Raw genomic sequence first — 22,187 nt, 5'->3', positions numbered from 1 at the left:
CGTCGCCCCCGGAAGGGGCGGGCCCGCAGGGAGCCAGGCCGTGCGGTGCCGCACCGCGCCGGCCGGGAGGGGGCCGGATCCCGGACCATGGCGGGGGCTGCGGCGGCGGGCCCGGAGGGGCGGCGCGCGGTCCAGGAGGCGGTGGCGCCAGCACCCGAGCGGGGCGGCGGGAGTTGCGTACTGTGCTGTGGGGACCTGGAGGCCACGGCGCTGGGCCGCTGCGACCACCCGGTGTGCTACCGCTGCTCCACCAAGATGCGGGTGCTGTGCGAGCAGCGGTACTGCGCCGTGTGTCGCGAGGAGCTGCGCCAGGTGAGCCGCGCCGGCGGGCCGCGTGTCGGGACTCCCGGGCGGGCGCGGCCCGGCGGGACGGCGGGGCACCCGGCGGCCGGAAGGGGACTTTGCCTTCCTGGTGTCCGGCCACAGGCCTGGTGGCGCTGGCTTCCAATCGGGAGGCCCGGCGCTGCCGCCTGGGGCGGGGTCCCCATCGTTGGACCAGCTGTGGGCCGTCTGGGGGCGGGAGACAGGCGGTGGCCAAGGTCCCTGTGGGCCCAGAGCTTGCGGGCTTTCCTGCTGACCCCTAGGACTCCTGCCAGGCCGCCGGAAGGAGCACGATCAGAGCAGGCGCTCCCCGACTCTTTCGGCTTTGGGGGTTTATTCCTCAGGGGTCTCCATCCCCGTGAAGGCAGCAGGGGAAGCTGGGCACCTTCAGAGGCGACCTGTCCCGGGAGCAGAGGATCAGTCTGGGCGTTTCCAGCCCAGCCGTTTGTCTGGGCATCTCTGGGTGACACTGAGGGAGCTCCTTCTGAGACTGGCGTTTTCATCTATTAAGTGACTGTTGTACTCTGACCTGCCACCCAAGGGGAAAGCGAAACCACTGAGGTCTCTTCAGGGTGCCTGGTGGGTGGGGATAAAAGTGTTAGAAGCTTTCATCCTCCTTGCCAGTTTCAGCTGGGGCGGCGGGGGTCGGTGCTCGGCTCCGAGTGGAGGGACGGGAATTTCTGACTGTCCAGACTTGGAAGTCTCCCGGTGAGGTCAGAGGGCATCATCCCCCCCCAACCCTCCTCGAAATGCCAGCTGCTGGCTGGGGGCACTTAGCTGGAACTCCCTGGGTTTGCTGTGCTTTGAAATTTGTTTGCTTCTAGAGTTGTGACACTCTCCTGGTATGTGAATGGAAAACTTGGACTAGTGATACCTGTCAGGGAATCTGACTTTTTTCTTCCTACAAGTGATGCAGAAACGACATCCTTTTTTCCTTTTTTTTTTTTTAAGTAGACTTTTATGTTAAAGGAGCCAAGCAAATGCTGTAATCCCATGAGCTCTGTGGGCACATATCCTGTACCCTACCTGAAGAAGACACTGGGAGATGCTGTCAGTCTGTGATGGGGTGGAGCAGGACAGACTTGGACCTGGGAGAGGTCTGGGATGCAGGAGCAATGGGTGAAACTGTGGGCCTGTCTGTGTCTTAGTCAGAAGGCTCCTCCCAGCTATGCCAGAGCCTGCCTTGCAGGCCAGGCTTGCGTGACTGACGTAACTCTTGAATGACCAGGTTTCCCAGCACACGTGTAGCTTCCTGGGTGTCAGGCAGGTAGGCAGGCAGGCAGAGTCTCCAGCCCCGGACATTGCACGTCTCATTGAGAAAGTAAAGGGTTAGTCGCTCAGTTGGGTCCAAATCTGTGAGACCCCATGGACTGTAGCCCGCCAGGCTCCTCTGTTCATGGGATTCTCCAGGCGAGAATACTGGAGTGAGGAGGAAGTAAGTAAGCAGACACCCATATACGGCTCTCATAGCTAGCATCTGGCCTCTCTCATTCCTTGTGGGTCCCACACCCTTCAGGTGCTCTGTGGCAAGGGGGCGTGGACATGAGCTGTCAACTGGCTTTGACTGGGGTGTGGTTTGGCATCAGGTGCTCTGGCCAAGCCACCTTGCTACCAGGCCTGCTCCGAGTTGCTTGGCAGCAGGAGGAGGTTTGGGCAGTTTGGGAAGATGATGCTCTTCTCTTTTCACCCGGCCTCCTCGCATGCTTGGACTTGGAATCCACCCCACCCCACCTCCATCCTGTCCCCTGGCTGAGTCCTGCGCTGTCTTCTGAATTCATCCTGTGTCCCGTGCCTGCTCAGAAACTTCTGAACCCTGCCTCTCCTCTACCTCCTCTATGGGACTAAGCCTCTAAAAAATTGGGAGGAAAGCACGCCAAGATGCTTTGTGGGACAGGCCAGCTCTTTTTGCTTAATTCCTGCATCTTCACATGACGCCTCCCTTGGCTGGCCCCGGGGATAGTCCTGCAGCTGACGCTCAGACGAGGAGCCAGATGAGTCAGGATTGCCCGGCAGGTGCTCATGGTGGAGGCCGAGGCTCCTTCCCAGCTGTGGGCAGTGGCAGCACGGGGCCGCTGACTGAGACTGATGTCAGGTCCTGGGGTCCTGCCCCCTCTTGCCTGGTCCTGTCTTTCCCACTGGCCACGTTCTTCTGAAAGACAAGTCTTGTCTTGCTTTCCACCTGGCCCTGATCCCCGAGGATGTCGGAAAGGCTTGATGGGGCTACTGTACAAAGTGGGGTGTGTCTGAGCCAGGAGAGGTCCCGCAGATGGCCTGGTGCAGCCCCTCTGCCCCATCTCATAGGCCGGACCTGGGAGGAAGGCCAGACCTGCTGACTCTGGTCGTGCTCCCTGTGGTCCCGGCCCCTCCTCCCCAGGGAGCTGCTCTCACCCTGGTCACGGTGGACACTTCCCTCTTCTGCACTCTTCTGCAGAAGAGTGCACTCACTCTTCTGCACTCACTCTCTCTGAGTGCTCGCTGGGAGTGGGGAGCAGCAAGGCCCCCGGCAGACACCCCCCTGGTCGGGGAGTCTGAGAGGGCTTTCGCCCCTCTCTTCCTCTCATCGGGGCCTGATCCTTTTGGAGCCCACCCAGGGGCACCCTTTCACGCTTGGTCATTTACTGCTTGGCCCGCCCAGGGGCTGCCCAGGATGGCCCATCCTCAAGTGTCTAGGCCTGGCCTGTACCTCTGTCCTGGGACCGCTCCCATCCCCCGGGCAGGGGTCCAGGTCTCAAGCCATCACACCGTCCTCCTGTGCAGCCATCAGCTCGTCTCACCCTCTCGTGAGGCAGGGACACTGGCTGCTCCCACCTGTCGTCTGGCTCAGTGCTGGGGGGCCCCGTCCTGCTCCCAGGCTATGTACGAGGGGCAGTCAGCCTTGCCCCATCCCACCTGCCAGCTGCCAGCCTGCTCGCCTCATTCTCAAATGAACATGGCCTGAGCCTGCGCGCCCACGGTCACGTTCCTTTCCTAAGCCTCTTCTGTGCTCCGGTCCCTTCCTGAGCCCACCAGCAGCCCCCTTTGGCCTGGCTCAGGTGCGCCCAGCCTGGGCTGTCCCAGCAGACTGCTCCGGAGGGACAGACCCCCCCCAAGCTGATGGTCACCCAGTCCAGTGAGGGTGCTCACATCCAGGGACAGACTCCACTTGTGGTGGATTGGAGTGGAACTCTGAGGGGAGGGGCCTCCCCTCACCAGTGTTTCTGGGGAGGGATATCGTTTTTCTGCTGTCTGCCAGTCTGGGACTCTTTGGCAGCTTTGGGGCGTCCCTTGAGGGATGGTCATGGGGGTGTGGCATCCTGGAGGTTGGCTTCTGTGTTCTGCAGCGCCAGCAGGTACTTAGCAGTTCGGGGCCCTGCACCTGCGGGCGCCTGTCCCCGAGCAGGAACGGGGTCTGTTCTGGAAAAGCACCCCTGGGAGTGGGGGGAGGGCAGGGCTGGGCGTGGGCTTGCTCTTGGAGCGCAGATCCCATGAGAAGAGGCCAGTGTGCAGCCCAGGCCTTTCCCATGTCCCTTCCGGACCTGTCAGGAGACCCTGGGCAGAGGGTATAGGGTGAGCCTTGCTGGCAGAGCGAGATTCCGCTGTGAAGACAGGCCACAGGAGTGCGGCTGGTGTAGCTGGGGCTGCAGCCTCCACGTCCCTCTGCCTGGCTTGCCAGCGTGGTGACGGGAAGAAAGGTCTTCGGGGCCTGTCATCCCCCCACCCCTGGTCCTCCAGGTCGGTCTTGGCTGGACTGGGACACTTCCCTTGGAGGCAGGAGGGGGCAAGGCTTGGTTGCCCCCGAACAATGGGGCATATCCTCAGAAGTGGAGGCTTAGCTCCCCATCTCCCCCCCAACTGCCAGAGCCCCCGGGAACTGGTTTTAACCACCGTGCTGTGGGGGCCAGCATAACCACTCCGTCTCCCCAGCCAGTCCTCGGCTCTCCCAAGTTCATGGCTGTTTTGGTTTCAGACATCCTCCATAGCTGGGCCTAAATATAACAGGGGTGACCTTGATGTGGCCTTTCCCGAGGTGAGGATGTCCCCTGGGTGTGCTGGCCTGGACGCTGAGCTGAGGCGAGTAGCCAGCTCCAGGCTGGGGGCAGTGGCGGATCAGAAAGTGGCCGAGTGAGATGGGCCTGTGTGGTCTTGGTGCAGGGGCAGGGCGGGGAGGACAGGGGGCCCTGCAGGGAGCAGGGCCCTTGTCAGCTCAGGGGGGGCTTGCGCCTGCAGGAGAGCCCTGGAGGCCAGGCTGGGGTGACCTTGTCCAGCGTCAATGTCTGGCCCAGCAGCTTTACCGAGTGCTGGAGACCCTGAGAAGCGGCCGGCTGCAGTTTTCACGTCCATCACACCAGCTGAGCCATGTGGCGTCCCCAGACCACCCAGTTAACAGGCAGGAAGCTGGCCAAGAACAGCCGGGGCTATGACTGAGTCCTGGGGGGGGCCCCCTCCCGTGACATCACGGAAGCCTCATGGGGGGTGGAGGGTGGCCAGGCCTGATGCATGGTCACCTGATACGGTCTGGCGGGTGGCATTCACTCTTTCCTCAGCTGCTTCTTGGACTGTCTCTTCTTCCTCCCGGGCCTGTTGTCCTGTGCTCAGCACCCGTGGATTGAGCCCCTGGTGGCCAGCTGTCTGATCCGTCACTGCCCCCGGGCAGCCTGTCGGTCTGGGGTGGGTGGGGTCCTGCCCCCTGGAGGCCAGGCCGGCTGGTGCGTCTTTGTCCCGGCCTCCCAGGAGGCGCCCTGCAGTGCGCATCCACGGCCTGCCCAGCGGCCCCTTTGGCTCTGGTTTCAGGTGGTCTTCGGGAAGACGCTCCCTGCCTTTGCCACCATCCCTCTGCACCAGCTGCAGCACGAGAAGAAATATGACATCTACTTCATGGACGGGAGGGTGTTTGCCCTCTACAGGTGAGAGGACTTCTCGACCGGGCTCCTGCGGGTCTGTGGGTGCTCTGTGGTGGGACAGATGGACACGCCTCACCCTGCCCGTGCTCCTCGCCTCCCTCGGGGCCTGGTGGCTGGTTCCTGTCAGCGGGCTCTCCTGAAATAGGGGGTGTGGCGGGGTAACTCCCTGCTTCTGTGAGGTGCACCGGAGCTGGTGTGAGTCAGGTTCTTCACCTGTCGAGGAAAAACCCCACGAGGGGTATGGTTGTCTTGGGGGTAGCCCCCATCTTCCAGGTGGGGGGCCGTCTCCTGGCCTGGGGCCTTGTTGGGCTCGGGGCCCGGGCCTGGCACCATCTGACGCAGCAGTCGGGGCGCCCACCCTCCTGGCGCTCACTCCCAGGGTGTCTGTGGGGTGGGGGTGGGTCCTCGTGCTCCCTGGGGCCGGTGGCGCTGAGTGTCGTGGGGGGGCTGGCCCGGTGTCTCCCCAGGCAGCTGCTGCAGCACGAGTGCCCCCGCTGTCCCGAGCGGCCGCCCTTCAGCCTCTTCGGGGACCTGGAGCAGCACATGCGGAAGCAGCATGAGCTGTTCTGCTGTAAGCTCTGCCTCAGGCACCTGCAGGTGAGCCCGCCAGGCTGCCTCCCGGGTCCTCCGCCTCACGGAGCCCCGCCGCTGCCCCTAACCCCGCGGGCCACCAGGCAGCTGGGCCCGGGGCAGCACCGAGGCCACCTCAGGCCCTCTGCGCCGTGGGGCCGGGAGGGACGGGAGGCTGGGGAGCTCGCCCGCGCCCAGCGCCCCTTCCCCGCAGATCTTCACGCACGAGCGGAAGTGGTACTCGCGCAAGGACCTGGCTCGGCACCGCATGCAGGGGGACCCCGACGACACCTCGCACCGCGGACACCCCCTCTGCAAGTTCTGTGACGAGCGCTACCTGGACAACGACGAGCTCCTCAAGCACCTGCGTCGTGACCACTACTTCTGCCACTTCTGCGACGCGGACGGGGCCCAGGACTACTACAGGTGGGCGTAGACGCATGGGGACCCCGGGGCCGGGTGGGCCGGCGCAGGCCCCGCTGACGCCCGGCCCCCGCAGCGACTACGCGTACCTGCGTGAGCACTTCCGTGAGAAGCACTTCCTGTGCGAGGAGGGCCGCTGCAGCACCGAGCAGTTCACGCACGCCTTCCGCACCGAGATCGACCTGAAGGCCCACAGGACGGCCTGCCACAGCCGCAGCCGCGCCGAGGCCCGCCAGAACCGCCAGATCGACCTGCAGTTCAGCTATGCGCCCAGGCACTCGCGCCGGAGCGAGGGTGAGCGGGGTCCCCACTGCCTGCGCTCCCTGCAGGGCTCAGATGCAGGCCCTGCGCAACCCCTCAGCGTCAGCGGGGACGACGGACACGGCCGTGAGCATGTGGGGGTGGGAGCTCTTCACGCCGCCTGGCTCCCAGGGGGCCTCAGCTCTGCTGTGCAGGGGTCCTTGGGCCTCTTCTTTGGGTCAGGAGGATTACCGAGCACCTGCTGTGTGGGGGTCCCTCCTGGGATGGCAGGGCCAGGAGGCCCAGGCCCCTCTCCCAGCCCAGTTCCTGCTTGACCTGGGGGGTGGGGCGTAGAGGCTCGGGGCCACTGTGACTCCGAGAGGCGTCTGTGCCTGCCCCTGGAGTCCACGGTGTGGTACACAGGGAGGCCTCTGCGGGGTCCAGCCTGGGCCTGACTGGCTGTGTGCTGGCCGCAGGGGTCATTGGCGGCGAGGACTACGAGGAGCTGGACAGGTACAACCGCCAGGGCCGCACGGGCCGGGCCAGCGGCCGCGGAGCCCAGCAGAGTCGCCGAGGAAGCTGGAGGTACAAGAGGTGGGAGGATTTGCTAGCCGCCAGGACCTCTGTCCCCTGGCTCCACCAGAGGCTGGGGCAGTGTGGACAGCTGGGCTGAGACAGGCGCTGGGTCAGGGAGCTGGGCCTTCTGGCCTCTGTGTCCCGGGCATGGCAACAGGGTCGCTCGGCGTCCTGAGTGGGACATTCTCCTTTCTCCTCTCATTTAATCAGGGATGCCACGACCCTGCAGACTAGGCTGTGAGGGGCCCCGGTCACGGGGGTATAGTGCAGGTGTGCTAGGAGGCCCTGCTGTGGCGGGCACATGCTCTGACTGGGCTGCCCCGCGGCCAGCTGGACCGAGGCATCTGCAGTGCCCAGGCACTGCCCCAGAGAACTGGGCTGGGTGTTTCCCTGGCTCCAGTGCCCGAGGTTGGTGGGGCAGTGGTCCTGCTGCCCCCACAGCGCCCTCACCTGGCCGGGGAGGCCGGGCTGGCACCTCCACTGGCTGCTGGCAGGCCGGCCTCTGGCGTCTGGGCTTCCCCGGGTGAGGCCCCTCCCCAGTCCTTCACGCCGCGTTGCTGTAGTCCTGGCCTGGCCCGGCCCAGCCTGAAGGCCTCCCCATTCTAGGGAAGAAGAGGACCGAGAAGTGGCAGCAGCCATCCGGGCCTCAGTGGCCGCCCAGCAGCAGCAGCAGCAGCAGCAGCAGCAGCAGCAGCAGGAGACACGCAGGACTGAGGACCGGGAAGAGGGCAGCAGGCCCAAGAAGGAGGAGGCGGGGCTGCGGGGTCCTGAGGAGGCCCGTGGTCCCCGGCGCCCGGCCCGGACTCCGGGCGAGGGCCCAGGTGAGCAGCTCCCCTGCAGGCAGGCCCACCCAGGCCCGACAGACAGGACACAGGCTCCTGATAACAAGGTCGGTGAGAAGCCATGTGCCCTCCAGTTGGTCACCCTGCCAGGCCTGATCCTGCCCCCTCGACACTGCTTAGCCCTGACAAGAGTTCTCGTGCGTCTCGTAGGTCCCAAGGAAGCCTCTGCCAATGGTCCTGTGAACCAGGACACCTTTTCCACCACTGGCCCGGCTGCAGGAGCCACACTCCCAAAGTACATGCGTGTGGGGCTTGGGGCTCCTACCGAGGGTTGGGGAGGGTGGGTGCGGGCACCAGGGCTCCTGCGCGGGTGGGGGGTGAGGCAGGCCAGAGCATGTAGGCCGCTGACCCCTGTCTGCTTTCTGCACAGCGCTCTCCCGCCCCCCGTTTCGAAGCTCAAGGATGAAGACTTCCCCAGTCTCTGTGCCTCCGCTTTGTCCTCGAGCTCCGCAGCAGCCGCCCCAGGCCCTGTGGGGCTGGCGCTGGCTTACCCTGTGCCCGCCAGGGGCAGGACCACCTTCCAGGAGGAAGACTTCCCTGCCCTGGTGCCCTCCGCCTCCAAGCCCAGCAGTGCCCCCACCAGCCTCATCTCTGCCTGGAACAGCGGGGCCAGCAAGAAGGTGGCGCATTCTGCCCCGGGCTCCCAGTCCACCAGCGGGGGGAGCCAGCCCCCCAGGAAGTCTGGCAAGGGAGGAAAGGGGGGCAAAAAGGGTGGGCCACCTCCCGCAGAGGAGGCGGAGGAGGATGGCCGTGCGGGCCTCACGGCCCAGGAGCTGCGGAGCGTGCCCACGACAGTCGCCGTCTCCTCCCTGCTGGCCGGGGCTGCCACCCAGACCTTCACCAAGGCCGGCAAGAAGAAGAAGGTGGGCTCCGAGAAGTCAGGTGCCACATCGCCCCCGCTCCCTGACAGAGAGGGGCCCCCTGGGGCCGAGCTGGCCCCCACGGCGCCCCCGGGCAGAGCTGAGGGGCCCGCTGCCGTCATTGTTAATGGACACTCAGAGGGGCCGGCCCCAGCTCGGAGCACCCCCAAGGAGCCCCCTGGGCTCCCAAGGCCTCTGGGGCCGCCCCCCTGCCCCACGCCCCAGGAAGACTTCCCGGCGCTCTGTGGTCCTTGCCCACCCAGGATGCCCCCACCCCCAGGTAGGTGTGCTGGCCCAGGCCTGCCACGGGACCCTGGGAAAGGGCTGGGGTAGTGGGGTGAGGCCCAGGGTGGCGCAGGCGGGCAGACGGGCATGTGTAGGCCCTTCCCACTGCCTCGGCGCCTGGTAGCCAGATCTGGATGCAGGCTACAGGTCTGTGAGCCTGTGACCGCGGTCTGCCATATAGCTCCTCTGTGACCTTTCCTCCTGCAAGTTGGGGCAGTCCTGGCAGCCTCTTGAGATGAGGACAGAGTAGTTAACTCAGGCCAAGATTTGCCATGAGGGAGCACAACATGTGTGCCGGCCCTTGGCGTCGTCAGCATCAGCGGGCCCTGGACCCACTCTGTGGGGAGGGGCTGCTCTGTGGGGAGGAGCAGTGGGGCCAGAGCCTGACTGTGACCCCGGCGGAAGGGGGGGCGGCGTGTGGAAAGTGGGGACTGGGGCCCGCCTGTGCCTGACCAGTGAGGTCACGTCCTGGGACCTTCCCGTGCACCCCACGCCCCGCAGGCTTCAACGCCGTGGTGCTCCTGAAGGGCACTCCGCCTCCGCCGGGCCTGGCGCCCCCTGTCAGCAAGCCACCCCCCGGCTTCTCCAGCCTTCCGTCTAGCCCCCACCCGGCCTGCGTCCCCAGCACTACGACCACCACAAAAGCGTAAGTGTGGGCAGGCCCCTGACCCCATGCCCCCGGGGGAGAGTGCCTTCAGCTTGGGCCTCCCCAAAGGCAGAAGCCTCCACTTCCTTCCAATTCAGACCCAGGCCGACGCCCGTGCCCCGGGCCTACCTGGTCCCCGAGAACTTCCGGGAGAGGAACCTGCAGCTTATCCAGTCCATCAGGGACTTCCTGCAGAGCGACGAGGCCCGCTTCAGCAAATTCAAGAGCTACTCGGGGGAGTTCAGACAGGTCAGGCAGGCAGGGGTGCGGGGGCCAGCCCGGCCACTGGGGCCCAGGCCGGGGCTGGGCGTGACTGGGTCTGCTCTGGCTGGCAGGGCGTGATCTCCGCAGCCCAGTATTACAAGAGCTGCCGGGACCTGCTAGGGGAGAACTTCGAGAAGATCTTCAACGAGCTACTGGTGCTGCTGCCTGACACGGCCAAGCAGCAGGAGCTGCTGTTGGCGCACACGGACTTCCGGGGCCGCGAGAAGCCTCCCGGCACAAAGGCCAAGAAGAATAGGAAGAGTGCATGGCAGGCCAGCACCCGGCAGGTGGGCCTGGACTGCTGCGTGTGCCCCACTTGCCAGCAGGTGCTGGCGCACGGCGATGTGGGCAGCCACCAGGCGCTGCACGCCGCCCGGGACGATGACTTCCCCTCCCTGCAGGCCCTCGCCAGGATCCTCACGTAGCTCTGATGTAGCTCCCGCCAGCGCAGGCAGGAGCCACCGCCCCCATGAGCCTCCCTTTTCCCTGTCCCCACCCCCAGGCAGCCAGTGAGGCCACCTGCTCAGGCCCCTCAGTTGGCTGGCTCTCCGGGGATCACCGGGAAGGCCCGCTGCAACCTACCGGCACACCCTCGTGGGGGATCCCTCTGGATTCCTCCTGGAAACTAGAGACACCCCTGCCGCAGCAGCAGGCTGCTCTGGGTTTACGTTCTCATGCCTCCGGAGGGCACCGGGGAGGGAAGGGCCAGGTGCCGGGACCTGTGTGTGCTGTCAGGGCTGGTGGCCCCTGGCCCCTTCCTGGAGCCCCTGAGCCCAAAGGCTGCAGCACCACGGTCCCTGAGCCAGAGTCCATGGGTGCTGGAGTCAGATGTTGAGTGCGATGTGTAAACAGTTGGCTGTTTCGTGACTAAAGAACGTTCAGGATTAAAAGACACAAAATTGTGCTACTTGAAGTTGAATCTTTTTATGAGACTAGCTGAATCTGGGATCTCCAATTGCCTCTGAACTTTTTAAGACAGTTTATCTTCAAATAAATTTATTTTGCAATAATGCACATAGCTGGTGTTCTGAGCTTCTCTGCCTTCCGAGGTCACCGTACTCAGAGTGTTCAGACACTACAGCTCAGGTGGTCTCAGGGAGTACTGTGGGCTGGGGGTAGGGGGCCTGTGGGGAGAGGGAGGCAGTTAGGCTCTGCTCGCAAGAAGAAGCAGCTGACCCTGGGCCCGGGTCTTGGAGGTCAAGCAGCGCCCAAGCCCTCCAGAAGCAGAGCCAGCCATGCTTGACCTACACTGTGTACCCAGTAAAACTGTCCTTCCAGAACCCAGGAGTCACACAGACCCAAGGTTTACATCCACAGACCACTGAGAGAGCTTCTAAAGTAAACTCTGGCAGGAACAATTTAGAAACAGATCCAGTATTTTGGAAAGGAACCAGGCATGTTCTGAAATCTCCCCATTCTGCCACAAACACATATAAATAGTAGGAAGCAAGATCTAAACACATAGCCACCTCCAAATGAGGCAATATCCTTACTTGAGAAGAAATGGAGATATCTTTCTAAAAGAAGCAGAAGGGGGTGGGCATTGCCTGTCTGAACCCGAGGGCTTACCTACCTATGGTGAGACTGGAGCAAGTTTCTGGGTGATGGCTGAGCTTTGGCGCCTGCTAGGAATCAAAGCCGTCACCCTCTTCACTCTCCATAGGGCTGCGAGGAGGCCACCTGCGTTCCCTATCACACGGAAGAAGCCCCTTATAGCTGATGCCCTCTGCAGACCTGAGCACAAGCCAACACCCTCAGAGTAACCTGGAAGATGGGCTATCTCACTCATACTAAAAACGCTGATTCTTAAAGAACCAAGGACCATAACAATACCAGGCAACACAGCCTGAAGACAAGCACTACTCTGAGCTCTTAACACAAGTTTATGTTAACACCTACTGCACCTTAGCAACTACTACACCTACTGCAAGGAGATCAAAACAGTCCATCCTAAAGGAAATCAGTTCTGAATATTCACTGGAAGGACTGATGCTAAAGCTGAAGTTCCAATACTCGCCCACCTGATGAGAAGAACTAACTCACTGGAAAAGACCCTGATGATGGGAAAGATTGAAGGCGGGAGAAGGGGATGACAGAGGATAAGATGGTTGGATGGCATCACCGACTCGATGCACATGAATTTGAGTAAGCTCCGGGAGTTGGAGATGGACAGGGAGGCCTGGTATGCTACAGCCCATGGGGTCTCAAAGCATCGGACATGACTGAGTGACTGAACTGAACTGAACTGCACCTTTGACCATGGGAACTGCTCTTCTCCTCTGGAAGGGTACAAGTTGAGACCAAGCTCGAACATGGCCAAGCCAGAACCCCAGCCCTAGCTCCTGCCTGCTTCCTTGAATCAATTAGAAGGTTGTTAACCAGTAAGAAATGAAAAAGTAACTGAAATAAAACTCCCAAAAGACAAATTCAAAAGTCAACAAGACCAAGCTGGGGACATCTCCAAAGGGGAGCTGGCCATGGAACGTGGCTCTGGACACTGCATGGTATACAGGGCAGGGGTCTCGGGAACAGGAGGTGGTAAGAAGGGGACATCTGGAGAAATCTGGATGGGTTTCCCTAGCACTCTCCAGAACAGGGGCGTCAGCCCTTCTGGATTTGGGGCCCTGGTGCTCCTCAGGTCCCAATCTCTGGTACTGGAGGGACAGGAGTGGAAAGGTCACAGTAAACTCATTTACAGTCTTTATTGTAAAGAAGTTGCAGTTGGAACATGGGACACTGAAAATACACAATCACTGATTGTTCTTTCAGAAGAGGGAGGGGAGAGATCCATATATACAAAAATTGTAAACATGTTCACTTAAATATCCACAAATAATCGGTCTATGCTACAATGTACAGGGTTGTCACTCAACTGCAACTCCTGAGGGAGGCATCTGTCTGTAAGAATGAATGTGGCAACCGCATTTGGTATTGACTTAATGTGAAAAGCCAGCTTTGAGCAATGCATGAGTACTCAGCTATGCAGAGGGACCCCCCCCACACACCTCGGGCTGGGCCTTAAAGTGGGGTGCAGTGTGGGGAGTTGGACTAGTCGAGGAGGCCTAGGTAACAGGGTTTGCAGGGAATGGCCATCTCCAGGGCATGGTGGGCAGGTGGAGCCTCGAGGCCTCTCCTCGTGGGGGGCGTGTCCTGCAGGCACCCAGTGTCCGGAGCCTCCCTGGGGCAAGGTCTTACTGAAAGGCTGCGAGAGAGCCGATGCTCAGGCCTACAGCCACGTTGTGCTTTTCTGGCCAGAGCTGCCCGCACCCCAGCAGGGGCCTGGGCCGAGGCAGGTAAGGGCTGGAGCTGGGGCCACAGACAGAGGGGCTGCTTGTGAGGAACTACAAGGTGAAACCTTTAGACTTGACCACAATCACAACATCCACAGGGCCGGGCTACTCTAGTGTGCCTGTGAGAGGAAATGGGGGCGGCTCCAGGCAGAGCAGGGGGCCCCACAGGGTGAGGCACAGGGCAAAGCGAGGACCACCAATATCCACGGGGACGGGGGGTGGAGAACTGGCCACGCTCGCCGAGCCACGGGGTGAGGGCGGTGTTCCTTCCCCCAGGCACCCCGAGTCCAGGGCAGCTCCCGCACCCGGCTATGGAGGGCAGCTGGACCTCTGACCCCGGAGTGGGCAGGTGAGCCCTGGCTGGCTCACGAGGGGAATGGCCCCCTGCCAGGCTGGTCCACTGGAGGCTGGAGGACACATGCCCAGGGCCATGATGATCCCTCCTCAGGACCTCTGGCCCTGAGCTGGGGACTAAGGGGACCGGAGGAACTTGGGGGGCACAGCCCAGGCACCCTGGAGGCCACCTTCTCTTGGCCCCAGATGACCCACAGCATCCACTCCCTGCTGCTGGACCAGGAGGACCTGAGGGAGGCCCCAGAAGGCCTTGGACCCTGCATGGGTGGGGCAGCCTTTGCGCCTTGGTCTGGGCCTGCTGGCCTCTAGTAGGCAGGGACCTGGTACCCTTTGGGGCTGGTGTCCAGGGTCTCGGTGAAGGGCGGGCTCTGGTAGGTCTCCGTGCCTTCCACACCGCTGCCCACCGGGTACCCCGGGTAGGTCTGGCCCGCCCCAGCACCCAGCTGCTCGGTGGCAAAGAGCGACATGTCGGTGCCCAGACGGAACCGCTGCAAGGCCTTCACGGTAAGCGCCACCTGAGAGGGAGTCCGGGGTTAGCCAGGGCTGACCCTGCCCGGACCCTACCGGAGCCCCAGCCCAGCCGCCAGCCGGCCGCACTCACCCAGCTGAGGATGGAGAAGAAGCTGAAGGTGATGGCGGCGCGCGCCGCGTCCCCCGCCTGCGCCGTGCCCGGCCCGGGCGCCGTGCGCTGCCACTGGTTGGTGAGGAAACAAAAGCCCACGAACCACAAGAAGGACCAGAGGCCTGCGGGACGGCGGACGAGCAGATCGCGGGGCGCTCCACGCAGGCGCCGGGCCCGAACAGGAAGGAGACCACGCCCCCGGGCCTGTCCCCGCCCACTCATTGAGAACCGCGCTCCTGGCCCCGCCCAATCCCGCCCACCCGGAAGCGCCGCGGCCGGGCCCCGCCCCCGCCCGGGCCCGCCCCCGCCCCGCCCACCTGAGAAGCCCAAGTCGAGTAGCACCGCGCGGCGCCGGTCGCGAACGCTGCTGATCTGCTGGAAGCGCACGTCGAGCAGCAGGAAACCGGCGCAGGCAAGGAAGGCCCCGAGGCCGAGCGCGACTCCGAAGCGGCAGGCGCCCGCGTTGCCGTTGAAGATGCAGCGTAGCTCTGGGCCGCTGTCGGCGTTCACGTAGCCCTCGTTGACGATGGGCCCGAAAACAGCGATGGAGAACACCTGTGGGCGGCGGCGGGAGGCGCTCAGGGCCCTGCGGTGCCCCTTAGGTCTCCTAGCCCACCGTGAGCGCCGACGGGTCCCTGAAGCCCAGGATCCATCTCTTGGAGGTGGGGGGATGTCTTCAGGGACCCCTCCCTTAATACCTACCTCAGGTGTAGCAACTATAGACAAAGCCTTTAGTGAGGATCTACTGTGCACTGTGCTTAAAATGGCTACATGCCTTATTAGCGCATGGAATTCTCCGAAACAACCGCGAAGGTGCCATGGTTCTTATCTGCTTTGTAGATAGGGAGCTCAGGGCTCCAGCAGGTGAAGTGACTTGTCCAGGGTCACATGGTTGGTAACAGCCAGGGCTGGCATTCAAGCTGTGTCCTCTGTACCTTGTGGCGCCCTAAGTGTCTCCCATGGCCCACTCCAGAGCGTGGGGACAGGAACTGTGACCCCCAGGCCTGAGTCAGCAGGGTTGGGAGAGTAGATGTGGAGTGGGGAGAGAGGGGGCATGGGGCGCACAGCAGAGGGACAGCTGCACAGAGCTGTCAGCCAGGACCTCAGTGCAACCTGCCTTCAGCATGCCTGAGCTGTGCAGTCTTTTTTTCCAGCATGCCAAATGTAGCAGGCACGACTCATGGGGCGGTTGGGTCAGAAATAATGCCCACCCAGCATCCTGCACTTTGTGGGCACTCCAGTCTGGGATTAATAATCAGTACCATCCATGAGTTCTGGGGTTCAGTCAGACCTCAGTGCCCTGTGGCTGGAAGGCAAGGGAGGTGGTGTTAAGAGTTAGTCCCTCAGTCATGTCTGACTCTTTGCAACCCCATGGACTGTAGCCACAGTCCTTTTAAACCAGATGCTGCTCTAGGAGCCCTGGGCAGCCATCTGTTTCTAAAAAAGAAAAGACCTCGAATTTCTGCTTCATTTTTCTCCTTTCCTGCCCCAGCTCCTAGAGGCTAAGAGGGAAACCAAAGTGCAAGATACGGACATGTACCCCCGGATTGGTCCACCAGTTGGGTCAGAGCTGGAACCAGAACGTAGGGTCCCTAGTATCTGGTCTAACCAGAGTCACTCCACCCCAGGGTCCCTGCCCCACCCTGAGCATCACCCTCCTGGAAGATAGGTGAGTAGATGCCAGCACCAGCTGCCTGCAGGTGGGCACAACCCAGAACTTGGCATTCCACCTTCTGTGTCTCCTACCTGGACGGATGGGAAAGAGGAGCAGGCCACTGGGCCTAGGGTTGCTCCAGCGGGCTAGGCTGCACCAAATCTGCCCCTCCCACACCACCTCCAGGAAGCCCTCCCAGTGCAGAGCCCCTTCCAGCTGCCCCACGCAGAGGAATCCCGAAGCACCCCCACCCCCAACTCACGGTTGCAACTGGGGGGCCTGAGAAGGGCCAGTTCCCTTCGAAGGAGCCGGGAGGATGTGCGCGCAGGAGAAGCAAGGGGGAGGCTCGGCCAGATTCTCTCGGTTCCGGTAGCCTCTCTTCGTGCTGAGGCTGAGCGCCCAAACCCTCCGCGAATCCCGTCCCCACCCCTTTGCCCGTTTCCAGGCGTGAACACAGGAAAAACGGAGCGAGGGCTGAGAAAGGGCACTGAATTAGACCTAAGGAAGAACTGGGAGGTGGGTGCGGAGGGTGGTGACCTCTCAAGGTCCCCGGCTGTCGCCGCCGGCCCCTCCCCCGCCGGCAGGTGGGCGCACCCAGCCCGGTGACGTCACCCTAACCTGCGGCCGGGGGGGAAGGGCCGGCGTGGATGGGGAAGGGGCGAAGGGCAGGGGCGAGGCGCAGGTGTTCGGGATGCGGGAGACGAGGCGAGGTGGGAGCGGGTATCGGGGCGGGGGCTGGGGTCGGCCACTCACCCAGGATGCGACCCGCAGCAGGGTCTGGGGCCGCCGCGCGAAGCTGACAGGGTCCAGGGCTGCCCCCGCGCGTCCCGCGCCGAACGAGCCTCCCTCCATGGTCAGCCTGGGCGGGCCGCGCGCCCCCGGGGCCCTCTGTCCGCCTATCCGTCGGGCCGGCCCCGCCCGAGGCCGCCCGGGGATGCTGTGAGTGCTGATGCTGCTGGTGCGGCCGGTGCTGCCGCCGCCGCCGCCTTTCGGGAGCGCGCGCCCGCTGCGGCGGGGACGCGCGGGGCGGCACCGAGCCCGCGCCCCCACCCTGGTCCACGCGCGCAGGGCTGGAGCCCTCACCTCCCTCCGCCCCGCCCACTTTCCACCCCGACTGGCACCACAGGACCACCCCACCCGCCAGAAGACCACTCCACCCGCCAGGTCCCCACCAGGAGGCAAGGTCAAGGAGCCGAGTGCCCCCACCCCACAAATAGTCCGGAGTCAGCAGGCCCCGCAGACTTTGCGGTAGCCAGGCGGATGGACGGACCGCTGTGACCCTGCTCCTCCGAACAGGGCCCTTTGCTGAGTATGCAAGGAGGTAACAAACCCAGGGTTCCAGTGTCTCTCCCCAGCCCTCAGGGAAAGGGAAACCCAGCTTTCCTGAGTCCCCCTTCTCCTTCAGAGGATTCTAGCCTCCCTAACAGGGTGGGGCACTTCTGCCCTCAGAGCACCGCCCAGGCAGGCAGAGCCCAGAGGTTGGCCGGGTGGGAGGTGGGGCGTCTCTGCTCTTATCCTGTAGCTGGATCTGGTCCTGCGGAGGGTGCCCACTGAGCCCCCTCCACAATCCTGGGTCTCCCCAGCTGACTTTTGGCAGTTTGGGGCGAAGCATTGGAGATGGGGAGTTTGGCAGAGCGAGTGCCTGGCTCCCTTGCACACCTGCTGGGTTTCTTCCAGAGATCACCCAGCTTGGGGTTGGACAGGGTCCCTTCCTTCATGGTCCTTCCAGGGAGCTGGGCAGGGGCCCAGGTGATGCTTGTTTCTGCCCAGGACATTTGAGGAAAGTCCACATTCCTTGAGCGCTGATAGTGTCTGGGGTTCCACCACCCTCTGTGGAGGAGGGGGCTCTTTTACCCCCTCTTTCTTCAGATGGTAAATAGCCAGTCTGGGAGTTTCCTGGCTGTCCAGTGGTTAGGACTCGACACTTTCTCTGCCAAGGCTGGGTTTGATCCCTGGTCAGGGAACTAGTGAGATCGCGTAAGCTATGCAACGTGACCAAGTTTAAAAAAAACAACACTGGTTTAGTTCCTTGATCACAGAACGTGAAGAACCGGGATTGAAACCCAGGTCACTACCGTGCCAGGACAGATGATGCCAGTTTCTATCCGGGACATTGGGGAAAGGTGTGACCTGGTTGACTCGATGCCTTGTATATCCAGTCCCATACCTTTCACCTGTCAGCAACAGTTCCGTCTCATCCATCATTCATTTCCCCTTTTACTTGATTGGTTACATCGGTGCCTAAACCTGCTACTGCCTTCCACTCCTGAACCCTCTTCCCTCCAGCTGTCACTGCTCCTTTTAGTCCCAGGGGCAATTCAGGCATTGCCATCCTTTTCCCATCCTTCTGGAAACACTTCCGACGTCACCCTCTCCTCCTACTTCCTACTTCATGGGCCCTTTCTTATCTCTTTCTCTTGTTCTTCCTGTGACCTTTGAGCTTAGGAGTCCCCATGTCTGGTCCTGGGGCTCTTCTCCCTGCTCTGTGCTCACTCTCTTGGTCTCCATGCTCACAGCTTGAGCCAGGACTTTCCCTTGAACTTGAGTCCCTCTTGTCTTAGCCTGGAAATCAGAATCTGCTGCAAAGTTAAGAGTTTTATTGGGAGGTGAAACTTTGAGGAAGGCAGAGTTAGGGAAGAAGGGAAGTGAGGCAGGGAAGGGGGGAGAGCCAACATGGAAGGCGTGGTCCTGAACTGACCACAGCCCTGCTGGCTCCCAGCATGCAGGTCCCCCTGTGCTGGGGGTGTTCATCAGTGTACCAAAGAGGAGTGACTTATCCAGCAGTTGCCCCTATTTCTTTGTGTCACCTGGCTCCTCTGGGCAGCCCTTGTGGAAGCCAGCACCCCTGTAGGGCCAGTGTGGTGAAGATGCCGATGTGCTAAAGGCTGGCTCTTGCCCAGTTAGGGGCTGAGACACCCTAGGGAGAGGTGACCAGAGCTTTATGATCACAGGGGTGGGGCACACTGTTGCTGAGCCATTCCAGCTGGGAGCCAAGCCCTGGGAATGGGTGTGGATGAGAGGATCTGGGAAGGCCCTAAAGCTGGGTCCAGGTCACCCCCAAACCTGCTCCACTCATAGCCTTCTGCATCTCACTGACACACTGGGCAACTGCCTTCTTCCAGTGGCTTGGGCCAGCACTCCATAGTCACCCTGGACTCCACCTTCAATCCAGTGATGCCTCCCACCCACCCTGGGGCGAACTTCCCTCTCAGCTGCTGCGTAGTATGTGTCGATCCTCCCTACTCTTGGCCACCCCTGCCACATTCCAGCTAAAGTCACACCTTGCTGTCCCTCTGCTCCAGATCCTCCACGATGCATGTTTGGTCAGAGCTGGGTGTTAGAACCACATCCTTACTGGGGCCTTGAGGACCTTTGGTCATTCAATCTCCCCTCCTCTGATCCTTTCTCCCTCAGCTCCAGCAACTCAGCCTCCTGTTCCTCAATATCCTAGCCCACCCTTGCCTTGGAAAAGCCCCCTTCTCCTGGGGAACCAGAACCCAGATAAGGAAGCAGCAGATTGCAGACGGATGCAGGTAGCAGGCCTGTCTGCTATTGCAAGTCCCAGCACAAAACACACTGAAGCCAGGACTTCGGTCACTTCTCCAGCATTTTATTTTGGTCTCGAGTTCCATGGAACCTGTAAGGCCAGAGGCCAGACCGGAGGCGAGCAGCAGAGCTCGGCCCATAGGCCTCTTTCCTGACGTGCAAACAGTGCACAGCCTCTGCGGCTACAGTCACTATCCCCTGCTGTCCCTCACTACAGGGTGGGGAGACACAGGCCAGGCCTGGAGGGGCAAGACGGCAGTACCCAGCCAGGCCTGTGGGCTTCCTGTGTGGAGAAGCAGGCGGTGGGGTGGGTGAGCAGAGGCCGAATCCTGAAGGGAAGGGACGTCCTGGGCTGTCCCTGCCTCCCCCGTCAGCAGCCCTGCGGGCCCGCCGTGAGGAGGCCACCACCGCATCGGGTTCCTCCACTTCTTCCCCGAACCTCAAGAGGGAGAGGATTCCAAGGGCAGGGTCTGGGGACCACCCAACGGAGACACCACAGGCTCTGTGTGTGACGGCACTTTAATAAGCCCCGCCCCTCTGGCCGGGCCTCCCCAGGCTCTGGCCGCTGGCTAGTCTAGTCACAGGAGCCGTCCTTCCAGCCGTCGCGCCAGCGCTCGTCCACCAGTGAGCAGTCGAAGTCCGGCTTGCCCAGCTTGCGGTTCACCTCGTTGTGCAGACGGCAGAGCCACTGGGTGAAGCTCACCCGAGTGCGCGTGTCTGGCTGGTCCCTGTATATCCTGCGTGAGGGGGAGCACGTGCAGGAGGGGGCAGGCGGTGCTCCCAGCGTGCCTGCCCCACCATCTCCTGGCCTGCTCAATCCAGGGAGGAGAGCTGGGGCCTAGACCCTGGGGTGCCCTCATGCTCTGAGGAATTCCCAGAAGGGGGCTGACCCTCCAGCCTCAAGGCCCGGTGGACTCTTAGACCTGCTCCAACCCGTACGTAGGGCGTGTGGCAAACCCTGACAAGAGCCCTGGGCAAGACATTAAGACACAAGGTCTCCACTTTACAACCTCATAACAATCAGGAGGCCTCACCCCAGCGTCCCTGGCCCCAGGCAGTGTGTAGAAGGGCGGGGCTGGCATAAAGGCCTACCTGAAAACCAGGTCTGCTTCTTTGGCCCTGCCACACCACCTCAGCAAGAGACCTCATAAGTAAATGCCCAGGCTCTAAACAGCAAGGGCTGCCCTTTCCCCCACAGCCAGCCCAGAAATGCTTATGGCTGCCAAACAACAGTCCTTAGGTTCCCCAAAAAGGCGGCTCTTGGAAGCAAAAGCAGGCGAGTTCCCAAGGCCTTGAAACTGAAGGCCCTGCTCCAGAAGTTAGGCACATGTCCCCAGAAACCTGCCAGAGGCTTCATCAGTGCTAAGCAAGGGATCTCATGAGAGTAGCCCTCCCTGGGAGTGAGCTCCGTGGCTGCAAAAAGCAGCAGCCCCCAGCAGCAGCCCCAGGCCTGGCCTTTGAGGAGAAAGGCAATGGCTCTGGAATCCCTCCGTTGTTGGTGGTCCCTGCTCTCGGCAACCCGCTGCCACCTCGGCCTCTACTTCTCTAGGCTCCCCTTTATGACATCTGCCAGGGGCCCCAGACCCAGGCTGCACACCCTGCAGACACGACTCACCTTTTCCTTATGTCTTCGGCACACTCTTCACATGGGTAAAACTTGGAAAATAAATGTATGAACTGAGCCATATCCTGCTGCTGCTCTGGGGTGGGCAGGTCGGGGTAGTAGGCAGCCAGGGTGTGGAGGACAGCCCAGCTGTGGCGGCCCAGTTCCTCGCGATCCTGAGGGCAATCCTCCCTAAACTTGCTGTCCCGCTGTGGAAGGAGGCCGACCAAGGATCAGTTTGGTTTTCCCCGACCAGAAACCTACAAAACTCCCCCTTTTTTTTCGCCCCAGCCGGAGACCCATTGACCGGAGACAGAAGTCCTGGGGCCGATCCAGCCCACACGTGGCCAAGAGCCGCAAGGCCGGGCCTACCTTGGGGGCACGGTTAGGAAGCGCCGACCCCCGGGGAGGGGACGGGCAGCCTGTCCGGGGTGCCCGAGGACAAGGTGTGGGGGCCCCCCTGCGCTTGCACCTTCTGCTGCGTGCGCATCCACGACTTGAAGTCCACGCAGGCCCGGCAGGGCCGCCGCGGAGGGTCAGACGCCGGCCCCGCGGATGGCGCCCGGGCCGAAGCAGCGGATTCTCTCCGCCCCGCGCCGCGGCCGCGCGCGTCCGTCACCAGGTCGTCCGTCACCTCGGAGCGCGCGCCGCCGGGCAGGAAAGAGAAGAGGCTCCCGGCGCCGAAACGGTAGCGCTCGCTGGACGCCGCCATGCCGCCCGCGCAGTGCCTGCCGGGCCAGCGAGGCCTCCACACCGGCAACCAGGTCGGCCTCCAGGCCAGCGCGCGCGCCGCCGCCAGAGCGAGGCCGCAGGAGCCGGGCACGCGCGCTGCGGGCGCGGAGCTGGGCCCGGGGGCGGGGCCCGACGCGGGGGCGGGGCTGGCGGCCCGGGTCCGCGCTCCGGGAGTTGCAGGAGTGCGGGATGGGGACGTGCGGGATGGGGACTCGCCGGAGGCCGGAGCCGCGGTTTGCGCGGCGCCCGAGCCCCGAGTCCTAGCCTCCCCCTTGGGCCTCGTTCCAGGTCCCGAGCCAGTCTTGTGTCGGCCGTGGCGGTGCTCCCCCTTCCTCCAGTAGAAGACCAGCGTGCTGTGGACGACGCGCCGTGGGCGCGACGCGGCTTCGGGCTGTGGCCTCTTGGACCTCCGTGTTGCGGCCCGCGACGCCCCCATCGCTCCGCTCCGACCGTCTCGCGTGCCTGCGGCTTGGCTCTGT

General features: G+C 62.7%; 3 protein-coding genes across 5 annotated transcripts; 1 reads left to right on the top strand and 2 right to left on the bottom strand.

The window, feature by feature from the left end:
* ZNF598 (zinc finger protein 598, E3 ubiquitin ligase) lies at nt 1–12,831 on the top strand. 3 transcript variants are annotated; one of them, XM_070460906.1, is made up of 13 exons: nt 1–312; nt 5,092–5,204; nt 5,669–5,798; nt 5,986–6,197; nt 6,271–6,488; nt 6,911–7,028; nt 7,617–7,831; nt 8,003–8,087; nt 8,223–8,992; nt 9,499–9,643; nt 9,742–9,892; nt 9,979–10,194; nt 11,571–12,831. In XM_070460906.1, exons 1-13 carry the CDS (start codon nt 88–90, stop codon nt 11,625–11,627), a joined length of 2,655 nt encoding a protein of 884 aa, XP_070317007.1. In that variant the 5' UTR covers nt 1–87; the 3' UTR covers nt 11,628–12,831. The 3 variants fall into 3 exon arrangements, with proteins under 3 accessions (XP_070317007.1, XP_070317006.1, XP_020742040.2); XM_070460905.1 differs by lacking the exon at nt 11,571–12,831 and having other exon boundaries at nt 6,911–7,019; nt 9,979–10,651; XM_020886381.2 differs by lacking the exon at nt 11,571–12,831 and having other exon boundaries at nt 9,979–10,651.
* Nucleotides 12,595–16,857, bottom strand: SYNGR3 (synaptogyrin 3). The gene is made up of 4 exons (XM_020886441.2): nt 16,581–16,857; nt 14,491–14,728; nt 14,153–14,295; nt 12,595–14,066 (listed from the first exon to the last, which is right to left on the bottom strand). Exons 1-4 carry the CDS (start codon nt 16,677–16,679, stop codon nt 13,857–13,859), a joined length of 690 nt encoding a protein of 229 aa, XP_020742100.1. The 5' UTR covers nt 16,680–16,857; the 3' UTR covers nt 12,595–13,856.
* Nucleotides 16,858–19,416: 2,559 nt separating this feature from the next.
* GFER (growth factor, augmenter of liver regeneration) lies at nt 19,417–22,150 on the bottom strand. The gene is made up of 3 exons (XM_020886517.2): nt 21,449–22,150; nt 20,989–21,185; nt 19,417–20,110 (listed from the first exon to the last, which is right to left on the bottom strand). The coding sequence occupies exons 1-3, from the start codon at nt 22,142–22,144 to the stop codon at nt 19,948–19,950; spliced, it is 1,056 nt and encodes a 351-aa protein (XP_020742176.2). The 5' UTR covers nt 22,145–22,150; the 3' UTR covers nt 19,417–19,947.
* Nucleotides 22,151–22,187: the final 37 nt, after the last annotated feature.

The sequence above is a fragment of the Odocoileus virginianus genome, chromosome 33 (assembly GCF_023699985.2).
Source record: "Odocoileus virginianus isolate 20LAN1187 ecotype Illinois chromosome 33, Ovbor_1.2, whole genome shotgun sequence".
Lineage (NCBI taxonomy): Eukaryota > Metazoa > Chordata > Mammalia > Artiodactyla > Cervidae > Odocoileus > Odocoileus virginianus.
This window is presented reverse-complemented; position numbering and strand designations above follow the sequence as displayed.